General features: G+C 41.9%; 1 protein-coding gene across 1 annotated transcript in view; it reads left to right on the top strand.

Moving 5' to 3' along the window:
• asip1 (agouti signaling protein 1) overlaps positions 1–20760 on the top strand; it is a 54816-nt gene that overhangs the window by 33980 nt on the left and 76 nt on the right. The window contains exons 2-4 of the mRNA XM_041778786.1: positions 16794–16965; positions 17158–17207; positions 20275–20760. The exon at positions 20275–20760 is cut by the window's right edge and continues 76 nt beyond it. Coding sequence (XP_041634720.1) covers positions 16800–16965; positions 17158–17207; positions 20275–20439 — 381 coding nt within the window. The 5' untranslated portion in view covers positions 16794–16799 and the 3' untranslated portion in view covers positions 20440–20760. The remainder of the gene's footprint in view (positions 1–16793; positions 16966–17157; positions 17208–20274) is intronic.

Genomic DNA, 20760 nt, shown 5'->3' with positions numbered 1-20760 from the left:
GTAGAGAGCTCATGTTTGATCAGGTTTAAGGTGGACTACTGTGTTACTGTAGAGCTCATGTTTGATCAGGTTTAAGGTGGACTACTGTGTTACTGTAGAGCTCATGTTTGATCAGGTTTAAGGTGGACTACCGTGTTACTGTAGAGCTCATGTTTGATCAGGTTTAAGGTGGACTACCGTGTTACTGTAGAGCTCATGTTTGATCAGGTTTAAGGTGGACTACTGTGTTACTGTAGAGCTCATGTTTGATCAGGTTTAAGGTGGACTACTGTGTTACTGTAGAGCTCATGTTTGATCAGGTTTAAGGTGGACTACTGTGTTACTGTAGAGCTCATGTTTGATCAGGTTTAAGGTGGACTACCGTGTTACTGTAGAGCTCATGTTTGATCAGGTTTAAGGTGGACTACCGTGTTACTGTAGAGCTCATGTTTGATCAGGTTTAAGGTGGACTACTGTGTTACTGTAGAGAGCTCATGTTTGATCAGGTTTAAGGTGGACTACTGTGTTACTGTAGAGCTCATGTTTGATCAGGTTTAAGGTGGACTACTGTGTTACTGTAGAGCGCATGTTTGATCAGGTTTAAGGTGGACTACTGTGTTACTGTAGAGCTCATGTTTGATCAGGTTTAAGGTGGACTACCGTGTTACTGCAGAGCTCATGTTTGATCAGGTTTAAGGTGGACTACCGTGTTACTGTAGAGCTCATGTTTGATCGGGTTTAAGGTGGACTACCGTGTTACTGCAGAGCTCATGTTTGATCAGGTTTAAGGTGGACTACTGTGTTACAGAGCTCATGTTTGATCAGGTTTAAGGTGGACTACTGTGTTACTGTAGAGCTCATGTTTGATCAGGTTTAAGGTGGACTACTGTGTTACTGTAGAGCTCATGTTTGATCAGGTTTAAGGTGGACTACTGTGTTACTGTAGAGAGCTCATGTTTGATCAGGTTTAAGGTGGACTACTGTGTTACTGTAGAGCTCATGTTTGATCAGGTTTAAGGTGGACTACTGTGTTACTGTAGAGCTCATGTTTGATCAGGTTTAAGGTGGACTACTGTGTTACTGTAGAGCTCATGTTTGATCAGGTTTAAGGTGGACTACCGTGTTACTGTAGAGAGCTCATGTTTGATCAGGTTTAAGGTGGACTACTGTGTTACTGTAGAGCTCATGTTTGATCAGGTTTAAGGTGGACTACTGTGTTACTGTAGAGAGCTCATGTTTGATCAGGTTTAAGGTGGACTACTGTGTTACTGTAGAGAGCTCATGTTTGATCAGGTTTAAGGTGGACTACTGTGTTACTGTAGAGCTCATGTTTGATCAGGTTTAAGGTGGACTACTGTGTTACTGTAGAGCTCATGTTTGATCAGGTTTAAGGTGGACTACTGTGTTACTGTAGAGCTCATGTTTGATCAGGTTTAAGGTGGACTACTGTGTTACTGTAGAGCTCATGTTTGATCAGGTTTAAGGTGGACTACCGTGTTACTGTAGAGCTCGTGTTTGATCAGGTTTAAGGTGGACTACCGTGTTACTGTAGAGCTCGTGTTTGATCAGGTTTAAGGTGGACTACCGTGTTACTGTAGAGCTCATGTTTGATCAGGTTTAAGGTGGACTACCGTGTTACTGTAGAGCTCATGTTTGATCAGGTTTAAGGTGGACTACTGTGTTACTGTAGAGCTCATGTTTGATCAGGTTTAAGGTGGACTACTGTGTTACTGTAGAGCTCATGTTTGATCAGGTTTAAGGTGGACTACTGTGTTACTGTAGAGCTCATGTTTGATCAGGTTTAAGGTGGACTACTGTGTTACTGTAGAGCTCATGTTTGATCGGGTTTAAGGTGGACTACTGTGTTACTGTAGAGCTCATGTTTGATCAGGTTTAAGGTGGACTACTGTGTTACTGTAGAGCTCATGTTTGATCAGGTTTAAGGTGGACTACTGTGTTACTGTAGAGCTCATGTTTGATCAGGTTTAAGGTGGACTACTGTGTTACTGTAGAGAGCTCATGTTTGATCAGGTTTAAGGTGGACTACTGTGTTACTGTAGAGAGCTCATGTTTGATCAGGTTTAAGGTGGACTACTGTGTTACTGTAGAGAGCTCATGTTTGATCAGGTTTAAGGTGGACTACCGTGTTACTGTAGAGAGCTCATGTTTGATCAGGTTTAAGGTGGACTACCGTGTTACTGTAGAGCTCATGTTTGATCAGGTTTAAGGTGGACTACCGTGTTACTGTAGAGCTCATGTTTGATCAGGTTTAAGGTGGACTACCGTGTTACTGTAGAGCTCATGTTTGATCAGGTTTAAGGTGGACTACCGTGTTACTGTAGAGCTCATGTTTGATCGGGTTTAAGGTGGACTACTGTGTTACTGTAGAGCTCATGTTTGATCGGGTTTAAGGTGGACTACTGTGTTACTGTAGAGAGCTCATGTTTGATCAGGTTTAAGGTGGACTACTGTGTTACTGTAGAGCTCATGTTTGATCAGGTTTAAGGTGGACTACCGTGTTACTGTAGAGAGCTCATGTTTGATCAGGTTTAAGGTGGACTACTGTGTTACTGTAGAGCTCATGTTTGATCAGGTTTAAGGTGGACTACTGTGTTACTGTAGAGCTCATGTTTGATCAGGTTTAAGGTGGACTACTGTGTTACTGTAGAGATGCCTGTGTGCATCTAGTTGGTTACCACTGCTGAGATGAGAAGCACAGCCATCTTTACACACCTCACTCAGTCATTGTGTTTTCCACTGACATTGAAGCGCTGAGCAGGATTTAAAACAAAGCATCCAGTGTATATCTCCATCACACTATGATTATATACATACAAACACATAAACAGGATACTTAAAAACACCATCAACCTGGGATAGTCTTATCCATGTAAGCACAGTCCATGAGGCTGTCCTCCTCTTGTTTCCAGCTCCACATAATGGATGAGGACTCGCCAGCAGAGATGAGAACCCTATGGCCACATACTGCAGAGTTCTAAAGATCCTAACAGGCTCCTCACCTTCTCCAGTGAAGTGTATAGTCTGCCAACAAGAAAAATACAAACATGAGAAACTCAGTCAAAAAAGAGGTGAAAGAAATACTAGTTCAGTTTGAAACACTCACGGCAGAAAAGTTGCTCCATGCAGCTCCAGAAAGAGGTCAGGGTGTGCTTCTACAGATCAGGGACAGGGATTTGGTGGTCAGAGAAAACGACATCACCTCAGCTGCTCCAGAGTTTATACATGTTGATCTTAAAACAGTGCTTTATGAACCACTAACAGTAACAGGCTCACTGACCATAAAATAACTTATTTTAAATGCTTGGTCTAGTGGAGAAACAGCATTTTACTTTTCTTATTTCATTTAAGGAGCGTTATTGTTTAATAGTGTGTCTTCCCCCAAACATATAGTTTATCTTTGTGTAATTTCTCATGTCCATATTGACACTGATCAGCTTGTTGTTAATAAAAGTGACAGTGGGACATTTGATCCATATGGATTTAACTAAGGGGGGACTGTTCCTGTAATTTCTTTGTCGTTTAAAAATAACCAAATATAAATCATGTAATGCAGTTCAGCTACTTTACTACCAAGATATGATTGTTGTTCCAAATTAGTTGTAAGATTATGTGGCACTCTGACAACAGGTGATTAGGGAGAGTACTAGCACTTTTTTCACTTAAAGCAGTGTCTTCAACGACACAGTTATATAAAATAAAGTGGATAAACATGTCTCAGTTTTAAAAAATCCCATCCATGTTTAAGTCTCAAAAACATCAACAACATACTTCGTTTATGTCGACAATCTGACAGCTGGGGAGATGATCCTTGAAGTTGCTGCCTTCTCCTCCTCTTCCTCATCCTTATGATAGTGAAGGAAAAATGCAAGAGACAAGTGAGATTCTGCTTAACAAGTCCACAATCACCACAGATGAGTCGCTGCTACTACGTTATACAGTTAGACACTTTATTAATTCAAGCATAAATACGGATCTGACACTAAAAGATATCACGTGCAGGACAAGAGAAACGAGCCAAAAGTCCCTGAACAAAGACATCAGCGACTTTAGCCTTGTCAGTAGATTTTGTAGCACTTGGACTTAACTTCATTGCATGGGCATCAGTAATGACAACGACATCGTAACACGATAAATGCGTTGAGGTCACTTTAACAAAGAGCAGATAAAGAAAGTCTTAATGTTCTTGTAAGGACATCATTACCTCTAGTACCTTTACGTCTAAAGCCAATAATTTAGTTTTTAGTACTTTTATTCATCGGTAATGTGATTAGCATCATGCTAGCTACGATAATGCTACGCACGGTACTTCGCATTAGCTCACGCAACCTTTGCCCTCACAATGAGTCGACATACGTTTGAACATAATGTTTATGAGAAAAGGGAACTTCACAGTCACTGTTTGCAGGACCATAAACGTACCTTTTATTGCTGAATATACGGACTGCAGCCCAACTATCAGGTCACTGATTCTGCAGGTAAAGGTGCACCTACGCCCTCCTCCAGGGTTGAACACCAGTTTTCAATGTAACGCGCTCTCTGATTGGCCAATAGTGCTCACGCCATATGAATCGCAGCCTGCTATTGGCCAAACATTATAGTGGGCAGCGACGTTTGCCTGAAAAAATTACGAACTTTAGGTTACAATAGTAAAAAAAGTGCAAGTATTTTGAGTGACAACAAACAGAATCTGATTAATAGTGAAATATTCTTCATAATTTGAGAAATCTGGCTCCTCCCTTGGTGCAGATGGTTATTTTCAAAAACTAAAGCAGATACGCGGCCTCGGCCCACCGCCTAAGACCATGCGTCTAATGAAGGGTCAGCTGGAGTGGCAGCTGTGCTTCTGCAGGCACATGGCACGCTTTCTCAGGCTGATTCCAGCCACTTACTGGGGCCTAGATCTGGTGGGCTGGACTTGATGTCAGGGGCGGTCGCTCATGTCGTGGTGGGGTCAGTGGAAGAGGAGAGATAGGGCATGGGCCTGGCTCAGGTCTGGATGATGGTCATCAGGAGGCCAGAGCAGTACAGGATATTATTTCAAGCGATCTTTGACTGATGGTAAAAACTAAAACCAACATCTTTGGATGAAAAACTACAGAGGCCCAGAGTTAAAGGTCCATCGTCCATCTTCTTCCTCTTATCCAGGGCCAGGTTTTGTTGGTACCAGGCTGAGCAAGTCAACCCAGACTTCCCTCTCCCCAGCGAGACTTTCCAACTCCTCCTGGGGATCCCATGGTGCTCTCAGACCAGACATCGTATAATCTCTCCAGCTCATTCTGGGTCTTCCCTGAGGTCTCCTTCCAGCCGGACGAACCTGGAGGACCTACACAGGGTGGCGCCCATGGAAAAGGCGTTCTAGCCATGATAGCCCAATAACGTCCTAAATCTCAGGGCAAATCTCATCTACACCTGGCGCCTTTCCACCAGGGACCTTCTTGACCTCGGTGACCTTGGCCATGGATATATATATATATATATATATATATTAAGGAGTTCCCTAAAGTGTTCCCAGTCTGGGCCAGCAGTTCCCCACTCCTGCTTCCCTCTCCTGAGTCGTTGGACGGTTTGCCAGAACATCTTTAGGACTGACCAAAAGTCCTTCTCCATGGCCTCCCTGAACTCCCACACCGGGTTTTTGCTCCTGCAGCATCTGAAGCAGCAGCTCTCCGAGCCTCCTGGTACCTGTCTGCTACTGCAGGAGTTTATCCAGAGGTGGGAGTGTAAGGCCTCATGGACAGGGCTTTCACAGAGAACTGTAAATCTACTCTCCATTATGAATGTACTGAGTACAGTATGAGGTTTTCCTACATTCAGAGCTGGTGTAATCCCAGCTTTGTTTGTATATGAGGACAGAATCCTGCATGTGTTTCCTAAAAGCAGAAGGCTCATTTCTCCCATCACATCACAGATTGAAATAATTTACGTGAACATGTGGAGCCGGAGCAGATGAAAGGTGAGCCGAGCGGAGCTGACCCAGATGTCAGAAGATAGACATGGACAGACCAGCGCCTCAAATCCTCCTTCCTTTAAAACACCAACACGGTTGAGTGAGAGAGAAGAACTCCTCAGCCTGCAGAAAAGGAACAGCTTGAGTTTCACCAAAGAATTATCACCGTTTAACCTCTGCTTTCCTCCAGCAGCGGTCTCTTGGATGGTAAAGACGGAGATTTGTAGTTTTGTGCTGAGGTCTGTGGGGGATTATTGTGTTTTAGAGCTGATTCTGTTTACAGAGAGAGACGACCCCCAGATAATCACCGAGCTTTCAAACACTGCTGCAGCGTCTACAGACTCACCTATGAGAATGCTGGGTGGATTTAGAGCAAAGATGTTTTAATACTGCAATAAAATACAAATCAAATGACCAAGGCAAAACCTGTTTCTTTAATCCGTTAGATTTAAGGAAAATAAATTAGATTTAGAGTAATAACGATCCTTATTCACTCTGAGTTCAGTGCCAGATATAATTTACACACATTAAACATCGTTAGGCCAGTTCAGAGCTGTCTTCATTAGCTAATTCTGCAAAACATGCAATTTTAATCTCAGTTTATTTTGTATTTTGTGCAGATTTGGCAGCTCAAACATCATAATCCTGATTATTCTGATTGCTACAGAAATCACCATAATAAGATCTAAGTTTGTGTTTTTCAAATGATTGATTCACTTTTTGTGTCACCTTGAGAAGTAACACAACTATTTAACAAATTCTGTAAAGACCCTGTAAAATGAAAATGAGTTTGTGTTTAGGTTCGTTGTATGACAGCTCACTGTGTTATCGACCCTCAAGGCCCAAACATACTCGGGCTGAACGAACACAGACAGACTCCACGGAGGTCTGCGTGGACTCAAAGCGGACGTCCACAAGGCCCGTGCACGCAAAGCTCAAATTTTACAACCGTGAGTCTCCGCTGTGCGTACTGGTGTCACACAAAACACTGCTCGGCATGTGTTTTTCACATCGACCCGCATTAAATGTGACACCGACCTGCATTTCACACTTGTTTTTCCACATCAGTACTTTGCATGTCCTCCACCGACACAGCATACTCCCCTTAACGGCCCTACATACCACCGTCTGTTCATTTCATTGCTTTGCAAAGCCAGCAGGCAGAGCAGCTCCTCTTCCTCGTCGCCAGTGTAGGACGCCATGACTGAAAAATGTAAACAACGCAAAATGATTGTGGGAAATGTAGAATTTCACAGGAAGCTACTACGCGGCAGTGCGCTTGACTATGGAAGCTCTGATGACTGAGGACATTCTCACATTGCTCACAGTACACTGTTCAGGCCTTCAGTTCAAATCTCAGTCAGATAAAACATCTCTAAGTTTGTAAAATAAAGCTTCAAAATCCTGAAAAACGAGGTAGTGAAATCTGCTCCAGGATGTGTGGGCGTGTCTGTTGAATGAGCTGAAGCCACGCCCACTCAGGAGAAATACAGTCAGCTAAATGCTGTTTTTTTGTTCGTTGTGAACTGTGGTCTGTGGATCACTGAAAGCATCAGAGCAGAGGTTCCAGACAGAACACAGACTTTGTCTCTTCTTCTCAGACCAATGTAAGGTCAAGGGGCGGGGCATGAGCATTTTTTAAAAATCTGAGAGGATGGTATTTCCCCTGAGTGGGCGTGGCTTCAGCTCATTCAACAGACACGCCCACACCATCCTGGAGCAGATTTTACTGCCTCATTTTTCAGGATTTTGAAGTTGAATTTTATAAACTCAGAGATGTTTTATCTGACTGAAATTTGACCTGGAGGTTCAGAACACAGTGAGCTGTCATACAACAAACCTAAATGCAGATTTATTTTCACTTTACAGGCTCTTTAAAGAGCAGGCTAAGGCCGTACGCTTTATGATATTACTGACAAAGACCCAAAATAATAAGAAACAGGTTTAAATAACTTGAAGTGATCTAAAATATTTAACACGGCTGCAGATTTCTGTCATTTTACTTGAAATGTTTGCACAAGTCCTTACTCTTTAAAAATACAATAATTTCCAGTTCTAATCATTAGCCTTCAAAATGCTCACTGGTGCCTTATTATTCTGAGGAAAAATGTGAAAAAGCTAAAAGAGCAGAATGTCAGTTTGATTTCTCACAGTGATCATCACATAAACTTTACTGACTGTTCATGGGAGAATAAAGAAACAATCAGGACATTTATGATCAGTCAGTAATTGATATTTTATTGCTATTTGACTCTTTCTGTGTTTCCTTCTTCTTACTGATCCTCAGAGAGTTACATCCATGCTGACTAAATTCAGTAATTTGTCAGAAGTAGAAGTGTGATGTTTAATGTTGAGGTGGGGTTATTCAGACGTGTTTGTTTAAACTGGTACCATGTGTGCGATGCTCAGACTGTAGCCACTTTCTTCAGAGTAATCTAATAAAAGAGCTCATATCTCATAAAGGCTGCTCCTTTACGCACAGCTGTGGTCGTTTTAAACGCTCAGAGCTAATGAACGCCACTTTACTCCCAGTCTGAGGATGGAGGCTCGTTAGTGGGAGCGTTGATGCAGCACTTTAAACACTTTCTCTTTTGCACCGTTCATAAACAAGCCAGCACAAGATGTGATGATGAGAGGAAACGCTAGACTTGTTTCTGATGTTTGCCTTTAAAATAACCCCACAGTTTAAATGAATGCGCTGTAAAAAATTTGACAGTGTACTAATCTGTGAAGCCCTAGATGATCTGAATTACACTCTACTTTAAATAAAGGCTGATTCTGTTTGGCTGCATGTGGTCCTCCTCTCTGAAAAGCTTTCCATGTGTCTTATGTTGATGTTGACTTCATTTACATAACGCCCTCAGTGTGTGAGGAACAGCCTGGGTGTCAGAGGAAGTGCTTCTAGATGTCAAAGTAAAAGCTGCAAGTGTTACAGAACAGTCTCTGTGATCTTAAATCATTTTTACTGATCTATAACAGGCTTCATTTAAGAAGAATATTAGCTTTGGGTGATAAACAGGGCTAAGCACATGTCCACTGACTGTTTTTCTTGTTCATTTTTTAAATTGATTTCTTGTCACTGAGGAAAATTTTGTTGGCGTGCCTTAGCTCTGGGACGGTAACAGATATTTAAGTAATGCTGGAGCTGATTGATAACTGATGTAACTGTTTACAGTTTCACTGTAACAGCTGTTTGTATTCAGACTTGCCTTAAACACGTGCTACTAGCAGCATCAACCAGGTAGTCATGGACAAAAGTATTGGCACCCCTGGAATTTTTCCAGAAAATTCACCATTTCTCCCAGAAATTGTTGCAATTACAGATGTTTTTGGCATACTCGTGTTTATTTCCTTTATGTGCATTAGAACAACACAAAAAAATGAAGAAAAAAGCAAAAATTGACATAATTTTACACAAAACTCAAAAAATGGGCCGGACAAAATTATTGTCACTCTCAACTTAATAGATAGATAGATAGATAGATAGATAGATAGATAGATAGACAGACAGACAGACAGACAGATAGATAGATAGATAGATAGATAGATAGATAGATAGATAGATAGATAGATAGATAGATAGATAGATAGATAGATAGATAGATAGATAGATAGATAGATAGATAGATAGATAGATAGATAGATAGATAGATAGATAGATAGATAGATAGATAGATACTTTATTGACCCCAAAGGAAATTCAATTTTCATCTGTTCCATTACACACATAACAAGGACAATAAGAAACAGGAGATCTTAAGACAGAAAACAACAAAAGTTCTGTGGTTCAGAATGTGCAGAAGAATATTAGGTAGAAAAATATTATGTAATAAAATACTAAAAAGAGAAAGATATATACATGTGTACAAGGACAGTGTGTAATCTTTTCGGACCAATAGAATAGATAATAACATCAGAAGCAGGACACCTTGAGTGTATGTGTAAGTTACAGTATCTGTCTTGAATAAATATATTTACATGTGGACACAGTATGGGTAGAGTATTGAATAAATAAGTAATTTACAAGCAGTGTAAGGTATATATAAAACAGAAATACTATGAGTTTACTAAGAGCAGCATGAGCAAAAAAAAAACAAAAACAAAACTGGGATTTATAGAATTTAAATGAGTGTTGACGAAAACAATTAGTGCAAACAGAGAAAGACACTTGTGCAAGTAGAGTTTCTGGTGCAAGGTGCAGTAGTTTAACTAGTCCGGGTTCATGAGTTGATGTTGCTGTTTCCTGCTCCCCTCACCACTCTCCTCTCTGGTGCAGTGTTATAAAGTCTGATTGCTCTGGGGAGGAAGGATCTCCTCAGTCTGTCCATGGAGCAACTCAGTGAGAGCAGCCTGCTGCTGAATAGGCTCCTCTGGGCGGTGATGGCAGTGTGCAGAGGATGGCTGCTATTGTCCATTATAGCTAATAGCTAATGTTTGGTTGCACAACCTCAGAAAAAAATAACTGAAACCAATCTCTTCCTGTAACCATCAATAAGCTTCTTACTCCTCTCAGCTGGAATTTTGGACCACTCTTCTTTTGCAAACTGCTCCAGGTCTCTCAGATTTGAAGGGTGCTTCTTCAACAGCAGTTCTGAGATCTCTCCATAGGTGTTCAATGGGATTTAGATCTGGACTCATTGCTGGCCCCTTCAGAACTCTCCAGCTTTGTCTCCAACCATTTCTTGGTGCTTTTTGAGGTATGTTTGGGGTCATTGTCCTGCTGGAACACCCATGACCTCTGACCCAGACCCAGCTTTCTGACACTAGGTCCTACATTGTGGCCCAAAATCTTTTGATAGTCTCAGATTTCATGATTGCTTGCACACAGTCAAGGCACCCAGTGCCAGAGGCAGCAAAACAACCCCAAAACAGTAGAATGATGTGCTTTTCCAAAAAGCTCTACCTTAGTCTCATCTGTCCACTAAATGTTCTCCCAGAAGGATTGAGGCTTACTCAGGTACATTTTTGCAAACTCCAGTCTGGCTTTTTTATGTCTCTTTGTCAGCAGTGGGGTTCTCCTGGGTCTCCTGCCATAGCCCTTCATCTCATTCAGATGACCACGTATGGTCCCAGCTGACACTTTAGCACCCTGAGTCTGCAGGACAGCCTGAATCTGTGTGGAAGTTGACTGAGGATGTTTATCCACCATTCCAACTATCCTGCGTTGCATTCTTTGTCAATTTTTCTCTTCCGTCCACGTCCAGGGAGATTAGCCACAGCTCCATGGTTATAAACTTCTTGATTATATTACACACAGTGGACAAAGGACTTTCAGGATCTCTGGAGATGGTCTTTAACCTTGAGATTGTTCAGATTTCCGGAGAAAATTTTGTGTAAAATTTTACTGTGAAAGGCTGCCGAACCTCTCTACTCCCTCTCTACTTTCAAGGGAAAGCTAAAGACCCAGCTCTTTAGGGAACACTTAGCTAGACTGTTCTCCTCTAGAACGAGTCCGGTCTAGACTGTTCTCCTCTAGAATAAGTCAGATCTAGACTGTTCTCCTCTAGAACGAGTCCGATCTAGACTCTTCTCCTCTAGAATGAGTCCGATCTAGACTGTTCTCCTCTAGATTGAGTCCGATCTAGACTGTTCTCCTCTAGAACGAGTCCGATCTAGACTGTTCTCCTCTAGAACGAGTCAGATCTAGACTCTTCTCCTCTAGAATAAGTCCGATCTAGACTGTTCTCCTCTAGAACGAGTCTGATCTAGACTGTTCTCCTCTAGAACGAGTCCGATCTAGACTCTTCTCCTCTAGAATGAGTCCGATCTAGACTGTTCTCCTCTAGAACGAGTCTGATCTAGACTGTTCTCCTCTAGATTGAGTCCGATCTAGACTCTTCTCCTCTTGAACGAGTCCGATCTAGACTCTTCTCCTCTAGAATGAGTCCGATCTAGACTCTTCTCCTCTAGAATAAGTCAGATCTAGACTGTTCTCCTCTAGAACGAGTCCGATCTAGACTGTTCTCTTCTAGAACGAGTCCGATCTAGACTGTTCTCCTCTAGAACGAGTCCGATCTAGACTGTTCTCCTCTAGAAAGAGTCCGATCTAGACTGTTCTCCTCTAGAACGAGTCCGATCTAGTGTGTTCTCCTCTAGAACGAGTCCGATATAGACTCTTCTCCTCTTGAATGAGTCCGATCTAGACTGTTCTCCTCTAGAACGAGTCCGATCTAGACTCTTCTCCTCTAGAATAAGTCCGATCTAGACTGTTCTCCTCTAGAACGAGTCTGATCTAGACTGTTCTCCTCTAGATTGAGTCCGATCTAGACTCTTCTCCTCTTGAACGAGTCCGATCTAGACTCTTCTCCTCTAGAATGAGTCCGATCTAGACTCTTCTCCTCTAGAATAAGTCAGATCTAGACTGTTCTCCTCTAGAACGAGTCCGATCTAGACTGTTCTCCTCTAGAACGAGTCCGATATAGACTGTTCTCCTCTAGAAAGAGTCCGATATAGACTCTTCTCCTCTTGAACGATTCCGGTCTAGACTGTTCTCCTCTAGAACGAGTCCGATCTAGACTGTTCTCCTCTAGAACGAGTCCGATCTAGACTGTTCTCCTCTAGAAAGAGTCCGATCTAGACTGTTCTCCTTTAGAACGAGTCCGATCTAGACTGTTCTCCTCTAGAACGAGTCCGATCTAGACTCTTCTCCTCTAGAAGGAGTCCGATCTAGACTGTTCTCCTCTAGAACGAGTCCGATCTAGACTGTTCTCCTCTAGAACGAGTCCGATCTAGACTGTTCTCCTCTAGAACGAGTCCTATCTAGACTGTTCTCCTCTAGAACGAGTCCGATCTAGACTGTTCTCCTCTAGAACGAGTCCGATCTAGACTGTTCTCCTCTAGAACGAGTCCTATCTAGACTGTTCTCTTCTAGAACGAGTCCGATCTAGACTGTTCTCCTCTAGAACGAGTCCGATCTAGACTGTTCTCTTCTAGAACGAGTTCGATCTAGACTGTTCTCTTCTAGAACGAGTCCGATCTAGACTGTTCTCTTCTAGAACGAGTCCGATCTAGACTGTTCTCTTCTAGAACGAGTCCGATCTAGACTGTTCTCCTCTAGAATTAGAATGATTCTAATTTTTTATTTGTGATTTCCTGTTTTTATGAGAAAGTATCTCGTAAAAACAGGAAAATCAAAATAAATAAATTCCTGTTTTTATTAGTTATGTCGTAAAACAGGAGGATTTTTTATTCTCAAGTGAATGCAATACGCCACCGTAGCAGGAAACAGAAGCCTGCAGACTTAGAGGAGCTGTCCGTTCAGCACTACAGCAGTCTGTTGAACGGGTCCAGAGATACAGGGACAGCAGCACTCTCATGCCAAACACACTTATAAAAATGGGCTGATAATGATCAAACACATCGGTGAAGGTTTAAACTCACATCTTCTTCTCCTTTCCTGCTCCTTGTGAATAAGCAGGGTTTCTGTTGGATGAGTTTGGCCCTGTTCTGGTTTTGATTTCTGATGCACATTAACTCAGTAGTGACTTTGAATCATTGTTTCTGACACGTGTCTCCTCGTGTTTATCATCCTCCTATTGTTTTCTCCCCCTTGTGTTCATTATTTGTTTCTGTGAAATACTCCCACATTTATTTCTAGTGTTTTATGTTTTTTTAGTCATTTAACCCTCCGTGGCTCCAATTATACAAAATTTCCGATATCCATCAAAATTGATTCAAATCTTTGACAGACAAGGATCTCTTCTTTTTTCATGTTGGTCTTCAGGTCTTTTTCACTGGGGGCGCTCGAAGAAGGTGGGAAACACTGCTTCATGGTCCTCACAAGTTTTAGTTTGTTTAGTTGTTGTTATTTTGTCAGCTCTCTCTTTGTTCTTGTCTATTTCATCACTTATTTCATACTCGCTGAGTTTTTCATGTTTTCTGTTTAATTTGTCGAGAGAAGAAAATGACAAAGGAGAACAGAAAACACCAGAACTAAGGAAATAAATATGGAATAAAGGAAAAATACAAGGAGAGAAGATGACAAGGAGATGGAAAAATCAGAGACAATCTAACTCAGACCTGGACCAGTTCTTAGTAAGCCTGCTTTGGGGTTAAAACTAGGACTCATCCAGTCCTGGCTATGAGCTTTATCGCAGAGGAAAGTTTGAATACTCCAGCAGACTAACTAAGACCTGGTCCAGGTCTGATCCAGTCCTGGCTATGAGCTTTATCACAGAGGAAAGTTTGAAGACTCCAGCAGACTAACTAAGACCTGGTCCAGGTCTGATCCAGTCCTGGCTATGAGCTTTATCACAGAGGAAAGTTTGAAGACTCCAGCAGACTAACTAAGACCTGGTCCAGGTCTGATCCAGGGTGCCTGAGGGGCTTCATTAGACACAGGTGCTGTTGTCCTGAAAATCTCAAGCATCCTCAGTCAGAAAGTCTCAGAATAATAAGTCTGTGCTGGTCTGCCACACCCAGCTGTGGATTTAAAACCCTTCAGTCAGCAGAACTCAGTGCTCCTGGTTTTATGATTCACAATCACAAACTTCTGCCAACATCCAGAACCCAAACATCCTCAGTCACATCCCACTGGGAGCAAAAGAACAAGCTGCACAGATTTATAGAGTAAATACTAAATTACTCCACAATAACAGCTAATTATAATAAAAGTTTGGCTACGAGAGGAAGACTGGCTCTCAGGCTGAGTATGGTGATGTTCCAGCATTCTGAATGGAGGAAAAAGTGAATAAATCTTGGCTGCCTTTTAAACTTGCAGTTGTGCTCGTAATCTTGATTTCCATGTCCCTCTGTGCTGCAGCTCTCTGAGCTCCATCCTGATCATCAACAATGATCAGAGAGAGACAGGGTGCAGGTTTTCCCCATGTGTTGCTCTATCCTGTGCTTAGTGTTCACTTTCTGTTTAGTGCCTCCCAGGTGAACACAGCCAAGGCCACGTGTGTTTGTGTAAAGATGGAGTTTTTATTCTGGGCAGAACGTACACAGAACGAACTCCGCGGAGGTCCGCGCAGACTCAAAGCAGACATCTGCAAGGCCCGTGCGTCCGCTCCACGTACTGGTGTCACACAAAACACTGCTCGGCATTTATTTTTCATATCGACCCGCATTAAATGTGACACTGACCTGCATTTCACACTTCTTTGTCCACGTCAATACTTCGCATGTCCTTCACCAACATGGCATACTCCCCTTAATGGCTCTGCATACCACTGTCTCTTAATTTTATTGCTTTGCAAAGCCAGCAGGCAGAGCAGCTCCTCTTCCTCACCGTCAGTGAGGATTTCATGGAAATTTGACAGGAAACTACAATGCGGCAGTGCGCTCGACTATGGAAGCTCTGATGACTGCGGGCATTCCGCGCAGAGTCCGCTCCGCTCCAGTATGTTCAGGCCTCTGCCGCTACGCTGTGTCCCTAACTAGCAAGTTAACTTTGCTGGGACCATCCTTGGTAACATTAAACACAATTTACCAATAAAAGTAGCTTTACAGTGACGTTTTTGCCTTCTGTCATACTAGCATAGAGTCTGTGCTTTAAGAAAGCTTTATTTGCACACTAGATTAACAAATACTGAGTTTTCTTGTCTGTGTTGTCACATTTCTATCTTTTAATTGTTAAAAACATGTTTATATCTGTGCGTGAAAAAGTGTAACTGCTCAGCAATACAAGATGCAATGGTTTCTTTATTTATATTAACAGGGTCTTGAAAAAGGTCAGAGAATGATCAAATTCAATGTCAGATTTTCTGTGCATGCTCTGAAACATTAAATGCACAAAAGTATCCGGCCACACCTGTTCACTATTGAATCCAGGTTTTTCAATCAGACCCACAGGTGTATAAATCCTCACCTGTCCGTGCAGTCTCAAACATCTGTGATCCTAAACAGGTGGTTCTGAAGAACTCAGAGACTTCGGAGTGGTACTGTGATGAAGCCACCTCTGTAGTAAGACAGTTGGTGAAATTTCATCGCTGCCAGATATTCTACAGTGAACCGTAATAAATATTACAAGAAAGTGGAAGCGTTTAGGAGCAGCTCAGCCACAAAGAGGAAGACCATATAAAATCCCAGAGCAGGGTCAACAAAAGCTAACGTGCATGGTGCTTAAAGTTACTGCTGACTCCACAGCTGAAAGTTCTGAACTTCCTCTGGCATTAATGTAAACACTGAAACTGCAGCAGGAGCTTCATGAATGGGTTTCCATGGTAACAGCTGCATGCAAGCCTCACATCGCCAAGCCCAATGCCAGGCATTGGATGCAGTAGTATAAAACACACCGACACTGGACTGTGGAGTGACCAATCAGCTTCTCTGTTTACAGTCAGATGGTGAGTCTGGGTGTGGAGGATGCTGGGAGAACGTTACCTGTCTGACTGTGAAGTTTGGTGGAGGAGGGATAATGGTATGGGGCTGTTTTCAGGGTCTGGTCCAGACCCCTTATCTCCAGTGAAGGCCAGTCTTAATGCTTCAGCAGACCAAGACATTCTGTACAATGCTATGCTTCCAACAGTGTGGGGAAGGCCCTTTTCTACTCCAGCAGGACTGTGGCCCAGAGACCAGAGAAGGACTGGAGACATGGTCTGATGAGTTCAGAGTAGAAGAATAAATGTGCTCAAAATCATGTGGAAAACACTGATCTTTAGCTGCTGTTAGAGTCCATGCATTTGAATACAGTGCCATTACAGTGTTGGTGTAATGAATGGCGTCTGAATACTTTTAGGTATTTTGACAGTTATCTGTCATATATGGAGAAACAAACATGAGCTAACTCAGGTTGTACTGACTCAGACCTGCACCATTCTCAAACTCTCCAACTCCCAGAGAAGATTTATGAAACTTTAACATGTCAGTAGAAGGTCTAACAGCGTGTGCTGTGTTTGTGTTTCAGATAAAGATGCACGCCGTCCTGCTGCTCGGCTGCTTCGTCCTGGCTGCGACTCAGTACCTTTTTGGCTCTGCTCACATGATTCCAGAGGAGAGACTCTCCAGTAACAGGGTGGTTGTATCCAACGCTCTGTCTCAAAGCATCGAGGCTTCTTCCCCTCCTGTTGTTATTGTAGGTAGGTCTAAACCATGATGTGTGATGTTTTATTCACAAATGCTGCTGGACAGAGAGGGGAATCTTGTCTAATCTTCTCATAGATTGGAACCACTGAGCCAAAAAGCCAATAGTATGCTGCTGTTCTTGTAAACAAATGAATGAAACCAGAATCAGTGTTTCAGCTTGTCTGCTATTACTTTTTATTTCTCAGAGTTACCGAAATCAACGAGGAAGAACAGGAAGCCCAAGAAGCAGAGAAAGGTACGGTGAAATGAGCTTTAATGTGGAATTATTTTAGCTGTCGTTCATTTTAAAAATCTAGGATTCAGTTTTACCTGCATTGATTATAGTTTCCCTCTGACTCTCAGCAAATTCTCAGAAAGACTGTAGTATTTAAGACTTTTGTGTACCAAGTACTTCTTTTTTTGGGGGGGGTTTCATGCCTTTATTGGATAGAGGAGGACTGGATAGACTCAGAAACAGGGATGAGAGTGGGGAGAGACATGGGGTAAAGGGCCTCAGGCTGGATTTGAACCTAGGCTGCCCGCGTACGTGGTGCACGCCTTAACCACTCGACTACCGGCGTGCCCCTCAAGAACTTGTCTTGTGAAATTTCCATGCAATAAGTTTCTTTCTGCAAACCTGCAGTCTGGCAATATGTTTACAACAACACTGCAACAGTGATGTAGTAAATAACCTTCTTAAAAATGTAAATCCCCTTTGTTTAAAAAATTATTAAAATGGTTTAAAGACTGCTATAATGGATTAGTAAAGGCAAAAAACTGTGGAAAAGGTAGTGAAATTTGATTTTAAATGTAGCAGAAATGGGTTTGTCGTGGCAAAAATTAGATAAAAATGGGCATAAATAGTGGTGAAAGGGAGTTAAAAGTGCCTGAATGGCTTTAAATTGGCAAAAATTGGTGGAAATTTGGTGAAATACAATGAAAAATTGATATACACGGGCAAGAAAGGGTAAACTGAGAAAGAAAAAATAGGCAGATAATGACAGAAATTGGTTAAACTGGGAAAAATGGGCACATCAAATGGTGAAAAGTGGTTAAAATGGGAAAAAATGGGCATAAAAAGTGGGAAAAGGGATTAATAGTAGCAAAAATAGGTCAACAGAGGCAACGTTAAGTTCAAGTGACAAGAAGTAATTTAAAAGTGGGAAAAACAGGTGGGAAAAAAGCGGTGGAAAAGTTTAAATCTGACATAAATCGGTTTTAAATGGAAAAATGTGTTAAAATTGGTGGAACAAATGATGAAAAGGGGTTAAATTTTGACAAAACTGTTGTTAAGTGGCAATAGTGTAACTTTTAAAAAAAAATTGTAGTTTTTTAGGGCATCTGGCGACCCCCTCTAAGTGTCTTGCGACCCCCAAAGGGGTCCCGACCCCAAGGTTGAGATCCTCTGACATAAAGGAAATGGTCATGTCTGTTTTAACGTGAAACCCTGGCTTCCATTGGTTGTTGATGATGGTTGGATCATGGGAAACACATTTTGCATAAGACCAGACTAAAAACTTTGGATAATATCGAACATGTTTGATATTGTTGGAACGCCAAAACTGAGATAAAACCGCTCAGATCGAGATTTATGTCCACCTTACATCTAACAACAAGCAAGAAGTGGACTGTTGCCTGCAGATCTGCAGAGGTTATTCGTTTTAGTTTCACAGGATGACAAGCATAAAAAAAGTGACTAACGGAATTAAATAAAATGAAATTTGTATCAAATAGAGCAGCGGTGAGGCGGGCCTCCCGTGGGGGGCGCCACAGAGCTTCAGGGGAGGCACGGAACCATAAACCAGAAAAAAACGGTGATTTCTTTGCTAACCTCTGCATGGAGCAAAACGAATGGACTGATAGTAACTTTAAGGCAGTGATGCTCAACGTGGGATTATTAGAGGCTCTCTGATGTCTTCATTTTAAATATTATTCCCCCAGAAAACCTTAAAAGGGAAACCTTTTTTGCACCTTTATACCATTTTTTGCCACTTTTCATCCATTTCATCCGATTTTTTCCTACTTTTTGCCCATTTTTGCCACTTCTTTTTGGTACTTTTTTCCGGTGTTTGCCCTTTTTCAACCTTTTTTTTTGCTTCTTTTCACCCATTTAAGCATCCTTTTGTCATTAAATACCACTTTTTTCCTACTTTTTTTTTCCATTTTTTACTACTGTTTTGCCTTGTTTTTGCCATCTGTTATTCTTTTTTTGTCACTTCTCACCCATCTTTTATTCACCTTTCTCCCCATTTTCACCCATTTTGTTGCTTTTTTTTACCATTTTTGCCATCTTTAACTCATGTTTATTGCTACTTTAAGCTGTTTTTGCTTCACCTCTTAGATTGTGGCTCTCTCAGAGGTATTTTTCAACAGTTTGGCTCTTTGGTTGAGTAACGCTGCTTTAAGGATTATCAGAGCAGAATAATCAGGTAGTATTGGCAGTAAATTCATGACTGAAACCAAATAACTGATTACCTGGTAAAGACGGATGTTTCAGAACATCTGCAGACCAAAATATCAGATATAAAAACAATAAAAAATATTTGAAATTAGACATAAATGTTTGAAATTATTGTAAAGGTTTTTTTTTTCAATCTGAATCTTGGGTGGGTGGGGGTCCACTGAATGAATAATTTTCTCTTAGAGGAGGCTCACTCTCACACACTTTGACCACTCCTGAAATAAAGAGGATACTGGGGGCCCCTGCTTTCCCTTTAAAAATGTCAAAATGGTTCAGTCCAGCATTGTCAAATGATACAAGAAAAGTTAGTTCAACTATGGTAAAAAAATATTGCTCATTATGGTTCAAAAATCCATCAAAATGCATGGGTATTTGTATAAATGAAGCAACATTTGTTGGTTAGCTGGCCGGTTAATGGGGACCCTGTGTAATATTCTTGGGGGGCCCAGTACCCCTAGCTACGCCCCTGTACTGTGATATAATACTGTTAGCCTTTAATACACATATTCAGCCATTAGTAAACACTCCTTAGATAGGAGAGTTTTTAGTCCTCGGTTCAGAAAAGCCTGTACACATGGAGGTGGAGAGAGCTGAGTGTGCAGCTTGGATGGCTTTAGTGCTGTACTGTAACTCTGCCCAGCATGGCCTGTGTGTGTGCATGTGTGTTAAAGGAAAAAAGGACAGTCAGACGTGCAGATTGCAGGTTTTAGTTACACTAAAATAACCGACTCAGCTTTATTCTGTGGGAAACACTGTAGTTCTATCTTTGTCTGCTACAGGAGTGCTTTAAAGGAATATTCTGGTAAATGAACGTATATAATCTTCCTTTCTCTGTCCTTGTCTGTCTCTCTGGTATTCTCAGAACAAATTTGGTGTGAAGAAGCGCCCTCCTCCTCCTCCCAACTGTATTCCCTTGTGGGGAAGCTGTAAATCTCCCAACAACGTGTGCTGTGATTTCTGTGCCTTCTGCCAGTGTCGGCTCTTCAGAACTGTGTGTTTCTGTCGGATGGGTAACCCTCGCTGCTGAGCGGCCGGCGGCAGCTCGCTACGCGCTAACGGCGATCCACTGGGTGAACACTGTGAGAGGTGAAGGATCGGTAGCTCTTGGTTTGTAATTTCACTGCATGACAGCACTTTATAAAAGGACACCTCCACAGTGAACCTTTAAAAACGTTACAGGGTGTACCGCTTATAGCACTGCCAGGAAACTCATGTAGACGAGTTTGATTCAAGTTGTTGGTTTTAAAGCAGAGATGCTAACTGTTTTATTGGACTCTGAGCATAAAGCATGCATAAACTGAAGATGCTTGCTGAAAAAGTTTGATATATTGCTTTATTTTTACACAGA

Source organism: Cheilinus undulatus, linkage group 3, assembly GCF_018320785.1.
Source record: "Cheilinus undulatus linkage group 3, ASM1832078v1, whole genome shotgun sequence".
Taxonomy (NCBI): Eukaryota; Metazoa; Chordata; class Actinopteri; order Labriformes; family Labridae; genus Cheilinus; species Cheilinus undulatus.
The sequence above is the reverse complement of the archived record's forward strand: the minus strand, read 5'-3'. Positions and strand labels throughout refer to the sequence as shown.